Raw genomic sequence first — 16,645 nt, 5'->3', positions numbered from 1 at the left:
AGGCCTGGGATCTGGTGCCGGTGGGCTCCCCCTCTGCCCCCAGCCCCCGCCATCTAGAACGAGGACCCGGCCTGAGGGGCCATGACCGCTGTGGCACCCCACCCCGCCCGGAGCTGCTGACTCGGAGAAAATGGAACAAAACAGCGGCGGGAGGAAGGGGGGCATTATTGTAAAAACAGCCCAGCCCGGCCGCGGAGGCCTCCTGGGCCCAGGGAGGAAACGAGCCGGCCTGCGGCCCGCCAAGTTGGACGTGGCCTCCATGAGTCACCGGCAGCGGGGAGCTTGGGCGGGGGGCTCCGGGGCCAGGGCCACGCAGCTGGGGTCAGTGTCGGTCCAAGCAGGGGCCAGGACTGCGCAGGGCGGCCAGAGCCTGAGTCAGCGCTCTGGGAGGCTGGCTGGGAGGGGTGGCCGCACGGGCGTCCATCCGGCCAGCCGGCCCGTAGGCTCTGCTGGCGCCGGGGGCTTCGGGGACCCTCACCCTGAGAACTCTCCCCACTTCTGCTCCCGGGCTGAGCTCCTCCGTGGTCTCCCCTGCTCTGGGACCTCTAGCCCAGGGCCCCGACCATCAGCAACCCCCTCTCTGCCCAGGGGTGAGGGCCGGGCGAGCCGGTGGGAGGGGGCAGCTTACAGGGTCTCCTGCTCGGGCAGCTTGGGGGACTGGCCGCCTCCGTCCTTGTCTTGGGCCCGTAGCTGCCGGTCCCTCTCCCGGCGGCGCCGCTCCCGGGCGGCCTCCTCCTCATCTTCCGCGCTCCGCTGAGTGGTGAGCCTGGGGGACACGGAGACACGGTCACACCGCAGCCCGCGCCCTGCCACTCTGGTCCAAGCCGCCTCCTGTCTAGGCCTCAGTTCCCTCGTCTATAGAGCAGAGGTCATGGGAGCTGGTCGCAGCGGTGCCCTCGGGGCCCAGGGGGCGCTCCCAGGGCTCTGTAGGCCTGGGGATGGAGGGGCTCCAGGGACAGGCAGGCTGGAGCAACCCCAGTACTGAGTAAGACCCCTGCGTCCCCTCCACCAGCCAGGTTCCCTTGGCCTAAGCAGAGCTGGGCCGCAGAAGACATGGAAAGAGGCTGCTGGAGGTGTCACACGTCCTACCTGCATCAGGTGGATCAGCCTCGGCCAGTCAGGCACTGCCGGGCTGGGCTGGTGGATCAGCCTCGGCCCAGGGACCCCCTGGGTCCCGCCAGGGGCAGGCGTGGCTAGGCAGCCACCTCCTTAGCCGACCCGCCCAGCTGGGGTGCTCCCTCCTGCTCCCCAAGGGCCTCGCATGTTGGAAGGAGGTGGCCCCCCAAAAGGGCCCAAGGTCCACAGAAGAGGCTGCATCCAGCTGGAGCCTGACCCCTCTCTGGGCTGTTTCACAGATGAGGAAACTGAGGCCCACCGCAGAGCCAGCATCGGAGAGCTTCCTCCATCAGTGCATGCTGGCCCCACAGCTTCTTGGGGTCCCTCGCTCAGGGCTACGCAAGGTGGGCCTGGGACAGGGGGTCCACAGCCTGGTCCCCCTGGCCCTGGCCCAGCAGATCTCAGACTATCGGGGTCCGGGGGGCACCCCAGGCCTTGGCCACTGACATGGCCCTGCCTCCCCCAGCTCCCCTGGACCCCAGGAGGGGAGTCCTGGTCTCTGCTTCTGCAGGGGTTCCCACTGCCCCAAGCTGGGGTCTCAGTCCCTTCCTGCTGGTGTCCGCTGCTTGACCCCACAGCCCGCTCCTTCTGGGCCTCCATCCCTTGGCCGGGATGGCCGGCTCCATGGTCTCGGCAGCCCTGCCAGCCATGATCTAATCTCTCCTCAGTCCTCCCAGGGCCTCCCAGACAAAAGCCAGGCCCCTCCGCAGCCCCCGCTCGGGGCCCCCTCCCCCCCGCCGCTGTGGCCCCCTGAGACCTCCGCCGTGCTCAGACCTCAGCACCCCCAGTCCGCCCACCCTCACTCCTCAGCAGGACCTCTGGCTCCCACCCCCAGGGCCCCGGGGAGCCCCTCCTGCCCCACACCCGGCTCCCATCCTGCTCCAGGACCTCGGCTGGGAAGCTGCAGGGCTGTGTTTTCCGGGGAGGTAGAGCCTAGGGTGCTCTCGGGCTGTGGGGACTTGGGGTCTGAGGTTCTTCCCCGCCATTCACCCCTGCAGACCCTCTTCATGGAGGGTGTGAGCAGGTGGATGCAGTGGGAGCTCGGTGCTGTGTCCCTGGCTGTGGGGTGGAGTGTGGGCCCACCAGCCTTCTTGTGGGGTGGCCCCTGGGGGCACCCCAGGAGGGACTCCTGGCCATTCCTGACTGGACTGGACCCCTTGTTCCACTTGCTCGCGTGTCCTAGCTGCACATGCCTATCAGCGAGTTTGTGTCGGGGTGTTGGCAGCGTTCTGGCCAATGGGTGATGCGTGGGTGTGAGTACGTGGGCCCAGGTCGGGTGTGGGTGGCCCGGGAAGGTGTGCTTGCGTCCGAGGCCTGAGCTGAGCCTCAGGTCCCCCTCCAGCCTGCTCTTGGGAACCCCCGTGGGGGCCTCTCTCCAACATTGCTCCTGCTTCCCAGGCCCCTCTGCCGAGATCTGAGCGCAGAACCCACAATGTGTCTGGTCACCCCAGACACAGACATGGGCTAAGCCTCTGGGGTCTGCCCGTACGGCGATAGGTCCAGGCCACAAGAGCCCTGTGCGGGCCCACACACGGCAGGGCCCCACGCATGGACACTCAATGCGTGGCTGGTCCTCCCTTGCACACACAGAGGCATGCATGCACACACACACACTTCCTCCATGGGCTCTATCCACACTCAGGCCAACGTCGGCACACATGCCCGCCCTCCATACGTGGCCCCAAACGCCCCCCGCATGCACACACGTGCCCATACGCGGGTGTCCATCTGTACACGCAGACTCAGAAGTGGGAACAAGGTGAGAGGCAAAATGGCAGGTCCAGTACCCCCACCCCGGCACCCTCACCATGGCCTCGACAGCGGCCCAGGATGGAGGCATGTTTTCTGAGAGCAGCATTCCCGAGGAGCCGACCCCTCCGAGGGTCACCCCTCATGACCTGACTTCTGCATGTGGCCCCGAGCCCCCACTGGCAGGAGCTTGCAGGGAGCAGAGCAGGGCTGCAGGGTAGGGGTCTCCTGCTGTCCCCCAAGCCCCATGCTGGGAGACCCAGCCGCCTAAGGACAAGGAGCCCTCCCCCCCTCGCCTCCTCCCTCCCGCCAGCCCCAGGATGTGAGTAATGCAGCCCCTCCTGGCCCCTCCCGTGACCTCACCCCTCACTGTTCCACAGCTGGGCTCCGTTCTGGGAACTGAGAGGGGGCGGCTCTCCTGGGGTGGGGTGGGGGCCTCTGGCCTGGGAAAGGCGCCCCCCTTCCCCGGCCAGCAGCCCAGACCCCTTGGCAGGCTCCATGGAGCTGTCAGGACACGGGCGATGGCCGCCCCCCACCCTCCCACCCCCGCCCCGTGGCCCCTGGCTCAGCCCGAGTGCAGCTGTAAGGGATTTGGTGTTCCTTAGCAAATGCAATTAGGCTGTTTCCTGTGTCTGTTCTCACTCTGCGCAGCCAAGGGTTCAGCCCCAGGGGCCGCGGAGTGGGGCTCTGCACCCCAGCATCAGGCTCTGCCGTGGGGCCTCGCTCCACCCAGGTGCACAGTGTGGCCAGACCCCAGCAGGCCCCAGGAAGGCTCACAGCTCCCCATTCTGGGTGGGGGTCCCCCAGTCCAGGGGCTGCTCCTGCTGGTCAGGTCCACTGCCTACCGGCCCCGACTCGAGGCACCAGCCCCCCTCTCTCCTTCCTCTGCAGCATCCCCCTTGTGGCCCCCCCAACCACTAGGGTCCGAGGATAGAGGATTGGAGGATAGGGTCCTGAGCCGACTGGCCTCTCCAGCTGTCGCCCCCCCGCCCAAGCCTGCATGGGTTGGTCCCAGCTTGACTCTGCCCCCTGCAGGCAGCTTGTGGGCCACCCCACCTGTCTCTCCCGCCAAAGGTCAGCTCAGAGTCACGGGGAGAGCTTGGGGGCTGGGCTTGGGGGCCAGGCTCCAGGGCCAGGCCTGCTGGAGGAGAATTCTTCCTTTAGGCTTGCAGGGGACACTCTCGGCTACAGGGGTCCCGGACACAGCGCGTGGGAGCTGCCCGAGAGGCTGGGGAGTGGGACTGGCCGCCCCGCTGGGAGCAGAGACCACAGGTCTCCCTGAGGACCAGCATGGTCTCTGTCCCCTCCATGCCCTGCCTCCCCAGGGTCTCCAACACTGTCCACCAGTGGACACTTGCTGAGCGACTGGTCCCTCATGAGTGAAGGCGCGTGGTGGGGGGCGGTGAGCCCACGGAGAGGCCTTCTTAGTGTAGGCTTCCAGGGGTCCCCAACTACCAGAGAGCAGGCCCCCGAGGGCAGAGGTCAGCGGCCCTGGCCGGGAGTTCAGGGGAGAGCGTGGGAGGGTGCCCCCTGGTGCTTATGACCATGCAGGGAGGGTTCTGCGGGTGTGGCACGGCCAGGGTGCTGGCTGTCACCCGTCCTTGCCGAGAGGCAGCTGGGGGGAGCCCAGAGCGCGAAGGCAGCCCCAGAGCAGCAGGCGGGTGGTGGGCGGGGCGGCGGGAGGCGCACACTGCTGCCCCAGGCCAGGGGTGTGGGCAGGGAGCTGCAGCTGCCCGGAACCTGGCTCCCCGACGCCCCGGCCGCCTGCCCTCCCGGCCGCCCCTCCTCCAGCAGCACCTTTCTGGCTGTGCCGGGGCCCTGGAGCGCATGGGGAGAGACGACCCCTTTCCTCGAAGGCCCAGCCAGTCAGTGGGCCAGGTAGACAGCCCCCCGGGCACGCCCAACCCCACTGGCCCGGGGAGCCCAGGAGGCGACTTTGAAGTTGGGTCTGAAAGATGAGCCAGGGCTCCTGGGCCAGGGAGAGGGTACTACAAGAGGAGAGCCAAGAAGGCCAGTGGCCAGAGGGCTCGGTGCGGCCGTGGCCAGGAGGGGCAGCTGTGGGGAGATGGACAGGAGGGTCTCCGAGCCCCCCATGGGGCACAAGAGGCCTGGGAGGGGGACTACCAGCCAGGAAGGTGGCGTGGGCCGAGGGACAGCAACCTCCAGAACTCCGTGCACCCCGGGAGGGAAGGGGGGCGGGTTTGGGGGAGGCCCCAAGGTGAGCTTGGGTGAGCAGAGTGTGGGGTGCATGGGGACTCCCAGAGAGGTGGTCAGGAGGGACCCAGGCCAACCCGGGGAGAGCCCTGGGGATGAGTCACCCCTGAGGGAGCTGAGGGGCAGTGGGGGAGCACCAGGGTTCTGGGGTGACGAGGGAGTGGAGAGTGGCCAGGGGCACAGGGAAAGGCCTGGAGTGCCAAGCCCCTAGGTCCCCTTCCTGTCTCCCTCCCTCCTCCTCCATGCTGGGCGCCTCATAGGGGTTAGAGCTGCAGGGGCGGGGACAGCCGGGGCCTTCACCCCAGCCCTGGGGCCTCAGTGTCCCCGCTGAGCGCTTGGCTCCTCCCCTGCTGTGCAGGAGTGCAGCCCTTCCTGACCCTCCCCTTTGTGGTCGCTCCCAGAAGGGGCAGCACCCGGCGGCCTGGGGGTGTTGTTAGGTCTCTGGAAGACCCAGGGCAGAGCAGCTGGGGACCCTGGGGGCTCTGGAAAGTTCTGAGCAGGGAGGAGCTCAGTGGAAGGCAGTTGGAGGAGACACGAGAATCATGGGGGGGGGGGGCTGAATGGAGGGAACCACAGGAGGTCACCCCAGGAGGAGGGGCTGGGGCCAGGGCAGGGCTGTGGCTTTGGTCTCTCTGATCCCCTTCCCAGGGTGAGGCCCCGGGCCTGGCCTCTGCTCCCCAGCTGTAAAAAGGGGTGCAGGCCTTGCTCAGCAGGGTGCAAACCAAGACCCCTCCCCAGGCCACCCTAGGTCCTGCTTCCTCTTGGCTGGTGCTATTGGCAGACCTGGGCCCCCAAAAGGAAGCTGAAGCACCACAGGGCAGGCCTGGCCCACACCCCACACCACAGCCCTCCTGGCCCTGGTGGGCAGGTAGGTGTCATCTGAGAAGCCTCCCCGGAGGAGGGGACATCTGCCTGCAAAGCTGGCTTCCCCAGTACCACAGAAAGGCTGGCTCCCCGAAAGGCACAGGCTAGGGGCACAAGCTGGCCTTGAGGTGTGGGGAGGGAGCGAGGCCCTGAGGGGCCAGCACCGCTGGGCTGGTGCTGGGGGACATGGGGCACAGCGGCAGCCTCCGGGAGCCCACAGCTGGCTGGACCATGTGCTTTGTGAGCTGCGTGCCGCAGGCCAGGCCACACCCAAAGGTGGCCCCACGCATGGCTCCAGACCCACCCGGGCCCAGGCAGGGGAACAGGGCCGTGTGGCCTGGGCAGGGGCTCTGGGCTCTCTGAGCCCGGCCTTGGTGGGAAAGGCCAAGCGGCCTGCCTACTGGCATCTTTCCACACACGTGAGCCCTGAGCCCCCAGCCAAGACCACCTTCTGCCCGGGCAGCCCCTCTCACAGCCGAGGCCGGCGCCTCCTTCATCACGGTGTCATGTCCGTAGGGCCCTCGCCGGCTGTTCGTCCAGCACCCTCCCTCGTCCTCCCACAGTGGGGGCAGCCGTTGGGGGGGACCCCCTAGCTGCCCCACACGGCCCCCAAAGCCAAGGAATCCCCCTCTGCCCTTCTTTCCTGGCCGGCCCCAGGGCCAGACTGCGGAGGGTGGCCCCTGCCTCGGGCCTCAGGCCACAGGGACCCTTCCAGGGCACAGGCGCCAGGCCCTGCTCAGCCTGAGATGGCCCCACCACTGGCTCAAAATGCCACCTGGTTCTCACCCCATTCAGGGGGGACTGTCACCCCAGCGTGCAGCTGAAGAGTAGGGTTGGGGGCTCTCCCCCCGGGAAGGGGAGGCAGGAGACCACAGTCTGCCGCCGTCCCAGGCTCCCGCCCTGGGCTGGGCTCCCACCCCCCCCGATGACACCCCCATATCTGCTGCCTGCCTGCTCCATAACCTCCCAGGCAGCCCGGGCTTGTGGTCCAGCCCTCTTCTCACATGCCCGGGCTGGCCTGTCCCCCTCAGCCTTGGGCTCCTCCCCCTCCCTGAGCCGGCTCGCTATCCAGCCGGGTGCGAGGGGCCCACAGTGAGATCCCTGCTCCGAGGGACCTTAGGGGCTGCCAGGAAAGCCAGGGCTGACCTCAGGGACCCCAGAAGAGGGCCCCTATTTGGAGCCGGGGGCGGGGGGAGCCCGCAGGAAGTCCCCTCAGGGGAGGGGCGCCTGTGCCTGTGCCCAGCCTGGAAGGACAGGGGAAGGGGACGTGGTGGGCGGATGCCCGTCAGAGAGGATGGGGCAGCTAATCAGCATGCAGGTGTCCCCACCCCTCCCCTCTGCCCCCATCATCCCTCCCGGGTGACCCATGCTCCCAGCACCTCCCACGCGGGCGCCCCTCGGGGACAGAGTGGTGTGGAGGGCATCTGTGCCCACGGGCTCCCTTCCTCCCCATCCTGCCCCACGCCCCACGCTGAGCTGCTCTGCCGGTCGCTGGCTCGGCCAGCCCGCCGTCCACGCGGGCCAGATGGGTCCCTCCCTTGATAGCCCCCGGGCAGCCCCTGGCCCCCAGTCTCCTGCCACTACTGTCCCCCCAGGCCTGCAGCGCCCTGGCTTCCCGGATCCACGAAGGCTGTGGGGGGACCAGCCTCCAAATGCCGGTCAGGGCAACCCCAGCTGAGGCTGGCCCATCACACGCCACCGGCCCCAAAGGCGTCCAGGCCGGGCAGGTGGGACCCTCCTCGTCTGCTCAAACGGCCCGCCGGGAAGGGTGCCGTGCAGGGAGTCCCTGCTGCCCGGGTGCCCACTCGCCGGCAGGGCGTGAGGGAGAGGGAGTCTCCGCCCCCAAAACCTTCCTAGTGGGGGCTTTGCCTGTTCAGGGGTCCCCTCTACAGCCTGGCTCCACAGAGCCCCGACCCATGGGCCCATGAAGAGCTTTGGGTCACCCAAGCCCCTCTCTCCCAGGCTTCCCCCTGGTGCACACAGGCTGGGTCGGGGACCGTCCACTTCTGCCCCAGAGTGGGGTCCAGAGCAAAGCCCGACGTCCTGCTGGCTGGCCCATCGCCTCCCTGTTGCCGGGGGGGGGGGGGTCCTACCTCCTGTGATGTGCTCCCCGGTCAGCCTCCTTGCCCTCGCCCCTCTGGGCCTGGGGTCAGAGGTCAAGGCCCACCCTCTTCAGGTTCGGCCTGCCTGTGGGGCGCCGGTGTGGCTCTGACCGGCCCCGGCCCTGCACGTGCGGTTCCCCCCTCTGCCCTGCACACGGTACTTGCTGCGCAATCCCTTCTCTGAGTCCCTGACCGCAGCGCTGCAGGGGTCTGGGCCAAGTGTCGCGGCCGCCCAGGAGACTGCCCGGGCACCCCGCCCCCCGCCACGCCTGCGCAGCCCTCGGGCCCACCTCCGGGACCGCACGAGGGGCTGACCACAGGGCCTCACCTCCAGGCCCTGCCCAGGCTCCTCCTGGCGCTGGACGGCCCTCCGGGGGAGCCCGTCACTCCCAAGATGGGCTGGGGCTGCCTGGCACAGCTCTTGCCGTGCTCACGAGGCCAGGCTTTGGCACATTCCGTGACACGCGACTGGTGGCTGGCACCGGCTGCAGCCTCTGCCATGGCTCTCCCCTTTCGTCCTGCCCCGGGGCGGGGTGGGGCGCAGGTTCTCCTGACAGCCCAGGGGTCCCGCACACGGCTCTCCTCCTCGGGCTGATCCCGTGGTCTCCAAACCTGGCCCCAGGTGCACGGAGCAGCTTGACCCTCTGCCTGACGCCGCCACACTGTTTCTGCCGCTGGAGCCCTGGGTGCCCTGCCTGCCCCCCGGCCCGGCCCCTGCTCTGAGCTGCTCCTTGATCCCCGGCCCCTCTGCGCGGGGCATCCGGGGGGCGCAGGGGGCTTGGCAGGATAGAAGGAGTCAGGGCCGGGCCACCCCCTTGGCCGAGCGTCCTCTAATTCTGCAGAGACCCCCGCCAGGCCTCAAACCTCCCCGAGCCTCAGCCTCCTCATGCACACACATGGGTACGTGGGGCCAGCCTTGGGATGGTCTGCCGGCTGAGGTGGGGTGGGACCTGCCCCGGCCTCGGTCCCTGGGGGCCCCGCCAGGAGCTGGGCGCTAAGTGACCCCTCACAGCCAGCATGCGGCTCGTCACCGCCTTACAGGAGAGGAAGCTGAGCTTAGCAGTGAGCGTTCTGCCCTGGGCTGCCCCCATCCCCAAGGAAGGCAGGCTGGGGTTCCCTCCCCACAGCTCCTGCAGGCCGGTGCCGGACAGCAGGGGGGTCGGCGCGGGAGAGCCTGGGCCCCGCTCGGGGCCCCGGTTCAGAAGCACACATCCCACCCTCAGTCCCCTTTCCCGTCCTTCCTCCCCGTGGGGGTTTTTGTTCCTCCGCTCCGCCCGCTCTTGGCCTCTCACTGGCTTCCCTCCCCCCTTCCTTGCGGCTCCTCTGCGCTCCCCCTCCCATCTCGCCGGTGGGCCAGGTGTGGGCAGTAGACGGGGCTGCCGCACCTCCTGCACTCAGCACGTGCACCACCTGGCCCTTGGGGCCTCCTTCCCTCCGCTGCTGGGGACAGCGTGGGACAGATGGTGTGGAGCCAACGGCATGGGAGGAGCAGGGTGGGAGGGACACGTGGGAGGGACACGTGGGAGGGACCGTGTGCGAGGGACCATGTGGGAGGGACAGCGTGGGATGGACCATGTGCGAGGGACCGTGTGGGAGGGGCACGTGGGAGGGACGTGTGGGAGGAGATTAGTGTGGGAGGGACACGTGGGATGGACCACGTGGGAGGGACGTGTGGGAGGAGATTAGTGTGGGAGGGACCACGTGGGAGGGGACCCGTGGGAGGAACGGCGTGGGAGGAGATTAGTGTGGGAGGGACACGTGGGATGGACCACGTGGGAGGGACCACGTGGGAGGGGCACGTGGGAGGGGCACGTGGGAGGAGATTAGTGTGGGAGGGGCACGTGGGAGGGGCCGTGTGGGAGGAGATTAGTGTGGGAGGGGCACGTGGGAGGGGCACGTGGGAGGGACCGCGTGGGAGGAGATTAGTGTGGGAGGGCACAGCATATAGGATGGAAGGTGTGGGAGGGACAGCGAGGGAGGGGCCACGTGGGAGGGGCACTGTGGGACGGGCCTGTGGGAGGGACAGCGAGGGAGGGGCTGACAAAGCCGCCCGGCCCCCCTCTGCCCTGGAGCGTCCCCTGCCCTGCCTCCTCCATGCCCTTTGCAGTTTTCACTCGCCCTCCCGCCCCTCTGGGCCACCACCCTGCCCCAGCCCGCCCCCTCGCCCGGGCCTGTCTCTGTCCCGTCTTGTCCCTGCCCGGTCCCCACCCCTGTCCCGTCCTGTTTCTGTCCAGTTCCCGTCCCGGCTTGTCCCCACTTGGTCCCCATCACTGTCCCCGTCCCGTCCCCACCCTGCCCTGTCTGCTCCACTCCCGACCCCACCCCGGCCCCTCCCTGCACACCTTCTTCCTGCCTCCACCGGGACCCCCGCCCCGTGCCCCCTCCTCTCTATCCTCCTTCACTCGCTCTCACTTCTTTTCTCTCTTTTCGTCTCTTCCCCCCCCACACACCTGTTAGGACACATTTTGGGAGAGCCTCACAGCCCGCTGGGCACACGACCCCCTGCCCCCCACCTCACCTCAAGTCCACTCAGCACCTTTCCCTTCCCAGATGGGCAGCACCCCTCCTGGCCACATTCCCACCCTTTGGGGTGGCCCCTGGTCTGATCCCACGCTCTCCCTGCCCCCAGGGGCCGCCGAGGCTTCCTCCACCCCCAGCTCCCACCTGCCCCTGGACACCTGTGTGGGTTGGCCCCAGGCCACCAACCTGTGCTGAGCCACTCCGAGCTCGATGAGGTGTTCGCGGGAGCCCTGCCCACTCCAGCCAACCCTCGGGGCTCAGGTGCCATAGGGTGCCCTCTCGAGGCTCCGGCAGGGGCGTGGGGGGAGAGCCCCCAGGTGCCCAGAGCACCCGGGGTTGCTGCTTGCTTGCCGCCCTGTCCAGCTCTTGTTCGTGGGATGGGACTGGAGCCTGAACCTCAGTGCTCTGGGCTCCGGCCCTGATGCCCTGCCCAGGGGGCTGGGCCACTCAGGCTCCGCACCCCCGCGATGCCAGCTCGCCTGGGCTCCTGGGGCAGCTCTGGCCGGCAGACCGCCTGGTCCCAGGGCAGCACCACCCACCAGACGCCCGGGCTCTGCCAGGGTGAGGGCCAGCCCCCCTCCCATCTGGGGCCCTGGGTGGGCCCGAGGCAGCCACGCCCCTTTGCACACTGGTTTGGAGGCTTGGCTTCCCCCCCACCCCCACCCCGACCCCCACCTCCTCAGGCTGGCTCATCCCTGGCCCTGCTGGCCACACCGGGGTCCCCAGAGGCCTCCCAGACCTGGCTGCCCAGGTGAGAGGCCAGGCGTGAAGATTGCCAGCATGTCTATGGTGAACGTGTGCCCAGAGCAGTGGGCAGAGGGGCTTTTGCCTCAGGGCTCCTCCAGCTCCCAGAGCCTCCCCGGCGGGACCGTGAGCCCGAATGCCAAGAGAGACACCAGCAGGGTGACCCAGCCCCTTTGGTCCGTGCCAGCCAAGGCCCCCCTTCACCAAGCCCGGTCCCCCGAGACCATTTGACCAGGCAGGCAGCTGGAACCCAGGGGTTCTGTGGACCTGAGTGGTGCTCCCTGCTCATCCTTAACACTGGGCTGGCCCAGGATGGGCCTGGCTGAGCTTTGGATCGCCAGGGGCAGTAGGAGGGGACAGAGGACGGAGCCGGGTCTGGGGGCACAGCAGCAGGAGGAGTTGGCTCCGGCCAGCCCTGCCACCTGAAGCCTCCTCCTGGGCAGTGACAGTTGGCGAGGACCCGCACCGCGGCCGCGGGGATGGTGCCGAGCTGAGACAGGGGTACGGATGGGCACGGGGACAAGTCCCCCCTCCCGGGCCCATTTTTAACCTACTTAAACTGGATTCAATTTACACCCACCCCTCCTGGCTTCCCGAATGCCTCCACTGAGCTTTGTCACAGAGAGGGGCCCTACCCCGCACCCCGGCGGTCCCCAGCGAAGGATTAGGGTGACGCAGTGGGCACGGCTGTCAGGTCCCCTCTCCCAGGGTGACCCAGGGCAAGTCACTAGCCTCTCTGAGCCTGGTTTTCTGTCTGTCCAGCAGGGACAAGGGGCCGTCGGCCCGGGCTTCGGGAAGTGAAGCCCGTGAGAGGCAGGACAGGCGCTAATATCGGTGAGGGTGGTGGCAATGCCACTAGCCGCCTGGCCCCTGGAGTCCACGGGTGGGTGGGGGTCTCCCGGCCCAGGGCTGGCTCCGGGCCTGCACTGACCACGCACCTGTGAGCATCACCATGTGAGCTGTATGATTCGCTCACCGAAGCCGGACACAGGCACCCTGACATCACTCTTTGGGAGAGACTCTCTCCTGCTCCCCGTGCGGCCCCCCGGCAGCAGGACGGCGCACGGAGCTCAAAGGGACGCGTCCTTCTCTCTCTGCAGGTCCCTCAGGGGCTCGGGGCTCACTCCCCAGCCTGTACCCGCCCCCCGCCCCAGCCAAGCTGGAGCTGCATGTCCAAGCCCCGTCGCTGCCTCCACCGTCCCTGCTAGCCCAGGGCAGCAGCCTCACACTGGGTTTGGAAGCAGAGCCAAAGCCACTCTTGGACAGACATTTGTGACCCAGGTCCTCCTGGGATGAGGGACCTGAGTCCCGTGCACCTTGGGACTCTTCCTGCATGATTGCCCTGCTGGGCTTCAGTTTCCCCCTTTGTTAAGCAGTGCTGGTGAGCCTCACGGATTGACCCTGGGCACCTGTTAGTCCTCGGGCCACAGAGCTTTCTGGAAGGGGACAGCCGCAGTGACTCCTGGGAGGATGCATCCCGGCTGGGCAGGGAGGAGGAGCCCTGCCTGGGGATCCCTTGGTCAGCAGCACCAGGGTGGGCCTGGCAGAGCCAGGAAGGAACAGGTGTGAAGCCCAGGAACGGGGGTCCACCTTCCGAGCGGGCAGGGTGGGGCTGCGGGGGACCATGGCCAGCAGGGGCCCCCTCAAACCCCGTTGCTGGTCCTGACCCTGAGTGGTGGCCCGTGGGCCATGCCTGGGAGGGGCCAGGAGAGAGCCGTCACTCAGTGTCTGAGGGACCCGACCGGCCGGAGCAGGAGGGGTCTGGGGCTGCTCTCAGCCGACCTGCACAACCCGCACGCCGTGTCTCTCCTCCCTCCCAGAGTCAAGGCGTGGGTGGAGCTGGGGAGGCTGATGCCTGTCCCTCCCTCCAGGAGCTTGCAGTCTGCCCAGCACGCTCCATGCCATTGAAGGAGAAGCCAAAGAAGGCTGCATGGAGGAGGCAGCATTTCAGCTGGGCCTTAGATGCCTGGAAGGGTAGAGAAGGAGGAAGGGCATTGCAGGCGGCTCAGAGTAAAGTGGTGAGCAGCCCGTGGAATGGAGTGGTGGCTCTGGGCCCGCCCCTGGCCCTTTGCTTCTGTTCACTCCTCTTCAAGGTAGGTGACACCACGCCACTACTTTACAAAGGAGGAAACTGAGGCCCAGGGAGGATAGGGTCCTGGCCCAAAGCCCGAGACACAGGAGCCAGGATTCCAGCCCAGGGAGACTCTGACTCCGAGGCCCAAGCACTCACCACGGCCCTGTGGCGCCTCCCATGCAGGGCTGGTGCACTAAGGGGGTGGTGAATGTGGCCGCGAGGTCCGGCTTCATCATCTGTAAAGCAAGGGGTGACAGGGTGGTCCCCAGGGGCCGGCGGGAGCATAGGCAAGGCCTTGGAAGCGTGCCGAGGACACCCCTTCACCCTGGGACCAGCGGACTGGGCCAGAGGCCCCGGGGCCAGGGGAAGGTGTCTGGGAAGACAGCGGTCCTGCCGAGGCCAAGCTGGCGTGCAGGTGGGCAGGAGTGTGCAGAGCCGTGGGCCGAGAGGAGGAAGCGGGCCGCGTGCACACAGCCGGCGCACGTGCACAGCCCTCGCCCTGGCCCGGCTGCCCGGCCCTGCCCGCCCTGCCCCAGCCTGGGCCGGGGGGCACCTACCTCACCAGCTTGTCCAGGCCCCGTTTGCCGGAACTGCTCCTCAGGAGGGCCGAGCCGCTCATGCTGCTGGCCGGCCGCCCCGCGGGCCGGCGACCTGGCTTGACCCCAGCCCTGGGGACGCGGCTGCTCCTTCTTCAAAGGCTGCCGGCCTCTGTCTGCTGCCCTCCCCCTGCTCCTCCTCCTGCTCCTGGGACCCCTCTCCCCCTCCCCTCTCTCTTCTTGCTCCTGTCCCCTCCTTCGCTCCCTGTCCCTGTCCCTCGATCTCTCCGTCTGGCTGGCCGTCTGGGCTCTCTGGCTTTGACACCCCCTCCCCGTCTGCTCGCCCTGTCTCCCTGCCTGTGGCCTGTGTCTGTCCACCCCGGGCCCCCTGGCCCTGGGGGTCTCCCGGGCCGGCCCCCCGCGAGCTGCCCCCCGGGCGTCTGGGTGCCCGTCTGTCTGTCCCCGTCTGTGCGGCCTCACGGACTCTGTGGGTCTCTCCTTCAGGACGTTTAGCAGCTGCTTCCCTTTTGTTCCCCCCACAGCCCCCTTCTCCCCCCTCGGCCTCCTCCCCCTCCCCCTCCTTCCGAGACTAGTAAAAATGTCAGAGAGAAAACCCTCCAGCCCCGCAGCCCTGGGGCTCAGCAGGACCTCAGCGGCCTGGGATGGGCATGGTCTCCCCTCGGCCACCTTGGCGGCCACTGCAGCCTCACTCTGCTCTCCTGCAGCTCATCCCCACCACTGGCGGGGCATCCAGCCCCCCCCATCTGCCTCTCCATCCCTCCGCGCCTCTCCCCTTGCCCTGGGCCTGGCCTGGCCGGCCCTCAGGCCCTCCTCTTGTCCTCGCCTTTATGGGTCTCTTGGGTCAAGCCCCCCTGCCCTGCCCCTCTCCCCTGCCCTGCCCCCTCCCGGCCTGGGCCTTCTGCTCCTTCCCCGCCAGCCCCCAGCCCTCCCTGCTCCCACACTCAGACCCTGCCTCCTCTCCTCTCCCTCTGTGTCTCTCCCTGTCGTTCTCCAGTTTTCCCCTTGTTTATGCCCAGCTCTCTGCTCCACTTATCACCTCGAGGGGGAATCCTCTCTGCTCCCCAAATGGGGAGGCTGCTGCCCTCCCCAGCACCCGCCGCCCTGCACTGGGAGGTCAGGGCAGGGAGACCCCAGAGGCAGAGAGGAACATGGCCTGCCCCGTTTGGGAGCAGAGAGCACGCGCCCAGGGTGGCCGGTGGGCACAGGGTCAGTGCGGTGCCCTGGCCGGCGGGCCCCCTGCCCCTCGTGCTCTGGCCAAGGCCCGGGAGGTGCAGCCCAGCCCACTGTTCCTCCGGTTGGGCTCAGTCGCCGTGACTCACTTGAGAACGCTCGCGGGCGAGTGACCGGACAAGGCGGGTACTGGACTCATGTCTGCAGGGCGTCACCGAGCCCAGCTCAGTGCCCAGCAGTCATGTCCAGCAGCTTGCCCGGCTCGCCAGCCCTCACGGCTGCTGCACCCAGGTCCCGCATGGGGAAACCGAGGCTCAGACTGGTATCCGAGGTTGCAGAGCTGGGGTCGGCAGAGCCAGTACCACAGGCTGGTGTGCTGACTGCCTGCCCCTGCTGCCCTCCTTCCCCATAGCACGGGCGAACAGCCCCTCTCACTTCCGCAGCTAGCCTGGCCTCTGCTGGGCCAGGGGGCCAGGTCTGAAAGCACCTGGGGGACGTGAGGCTGGACGAGGGCGCGGCTAAGACCATCCGGGGCGAGTGGCGCACACGCAACCAAGTCACTCTGAAGGCTGTGTTGTGTCTGAGTGCCAGCCACATGGCCCATAACGCCGGTCCGCGGTGACTCAGGTAGGGGCTGGCTGGTGCAGACTTCGTGGGCGTCACGAAGTCTGGCTCTGATTCGTCCCCCGCCTCCCCCCCACACACACACCAGGCTGGGTCCTGTGGCCAGCCCGGGAGGGGAGCTCACAGCTCTCCCCTCCCACAACCCCCGGGGGAGCCAGAGAATGTGAGGGTGTGCCCCAGAAGCAGCTGTGCCCACCATCCATCCCAGCATCCAGCCAGAGCTGCAGATGCCTCAAGATTCTAGAGGAACAGGAGAAGGGAAAGGGGAGCGGGGTGCAGGGTTGGCCCTCAGGTTGAGCCAGATCGCCCAGGGGAAGTGAGCCTGTGCCTCATTTCCATCTCAACCTACGCATCTCTCCCTTGCCTCCTGCTCCTGGTTCTGGAATCCCAGTCACAGACAGCCAGGGAGGAAATGTGCCAAGACATATTTCGGATCAAAAGAAGGAAAAATATTCCCATGGGGAGAAGGCTGCCTTGGAATGGCAGCGGTTCTCTGTCACTAAGAACTTAAAATACAATTATTTGATTCTCTATCAGAAATGCTGATGGATGGGAAGTGGCAAGAATAGATCTTTAAATGCAGTGGCCAGCATCCATCATTTCATACCTAGGGCACGTCCTAATAGGAATGATAGGGCAGAGTATTTGATATCAACTATTAACTCTACTGTTACTTGTCAATGCATCTATCCATCCAACCATCCACCACTCATCTGTCACTCATCCATTCTCCTATTCATCCCCCATCCATCCACCCATCCATCCATCCATTCATCCGTCCATCCATCCATCCATTCACCCATTCACCTATCCGTCCATCATCCATCTATCATCCATCTACCCATCTCTCCACCCACCCATCCATCCATCCACCCACCTACCTACCCACCCACCATCCATCCGTTCATCCA

At 67.4% G+C, this 16,645-nt stretch overlaps 1 protein-coding gene across 3 annotated transcripts in view; it reads right to left on the bottom strand.

The window, feature by feature from the left end:
- The window catches only part of LSP1 (lymphocyte specific protein 1), a 35,996-nt gene that overhangs the window by 10,466 nt on the left and 8,885 nt on the right, over window positions 1-16,645 (bottom strand). For 2 of the 3 annotated variants that reach the window (XM_025878275.2, XM_025878276.2), the window contains exon 2: window positions 629-766. In XM_025878275.2, coding sequence (XP_025734060.1) covers window positions 629-766 — 138 coding nt within the window. Of the gene's footprint in view, window positions 1-628; window positions 767-13,940; window positions 14,424-16,645 lie in introns of those variants that run through there. The other variant, XM_073883327.1, reaches the window with a different exon arrangement.

Source organism: Callorhinus ursinus, unplaced genomic scaffold (assembly GCF_003265705.2).
Source record: "Callorhinus ursinus isolate GAN/ISIS: 27379988/994484 unplaced genomic scaffold, GSC_fseal_2.0 scaffold51, whole genome shotgun sequence".
NCBI lineage: Eukaryota > Metazoa > Chordata > Mammalia > Carnivora > Otariidae > Callorhinus > Callorhinus ursinus.
Note: the sequence above shows the minus strand (reverse complement) of the source record. Positions and strands in the feature narration are given on the sequence as shown.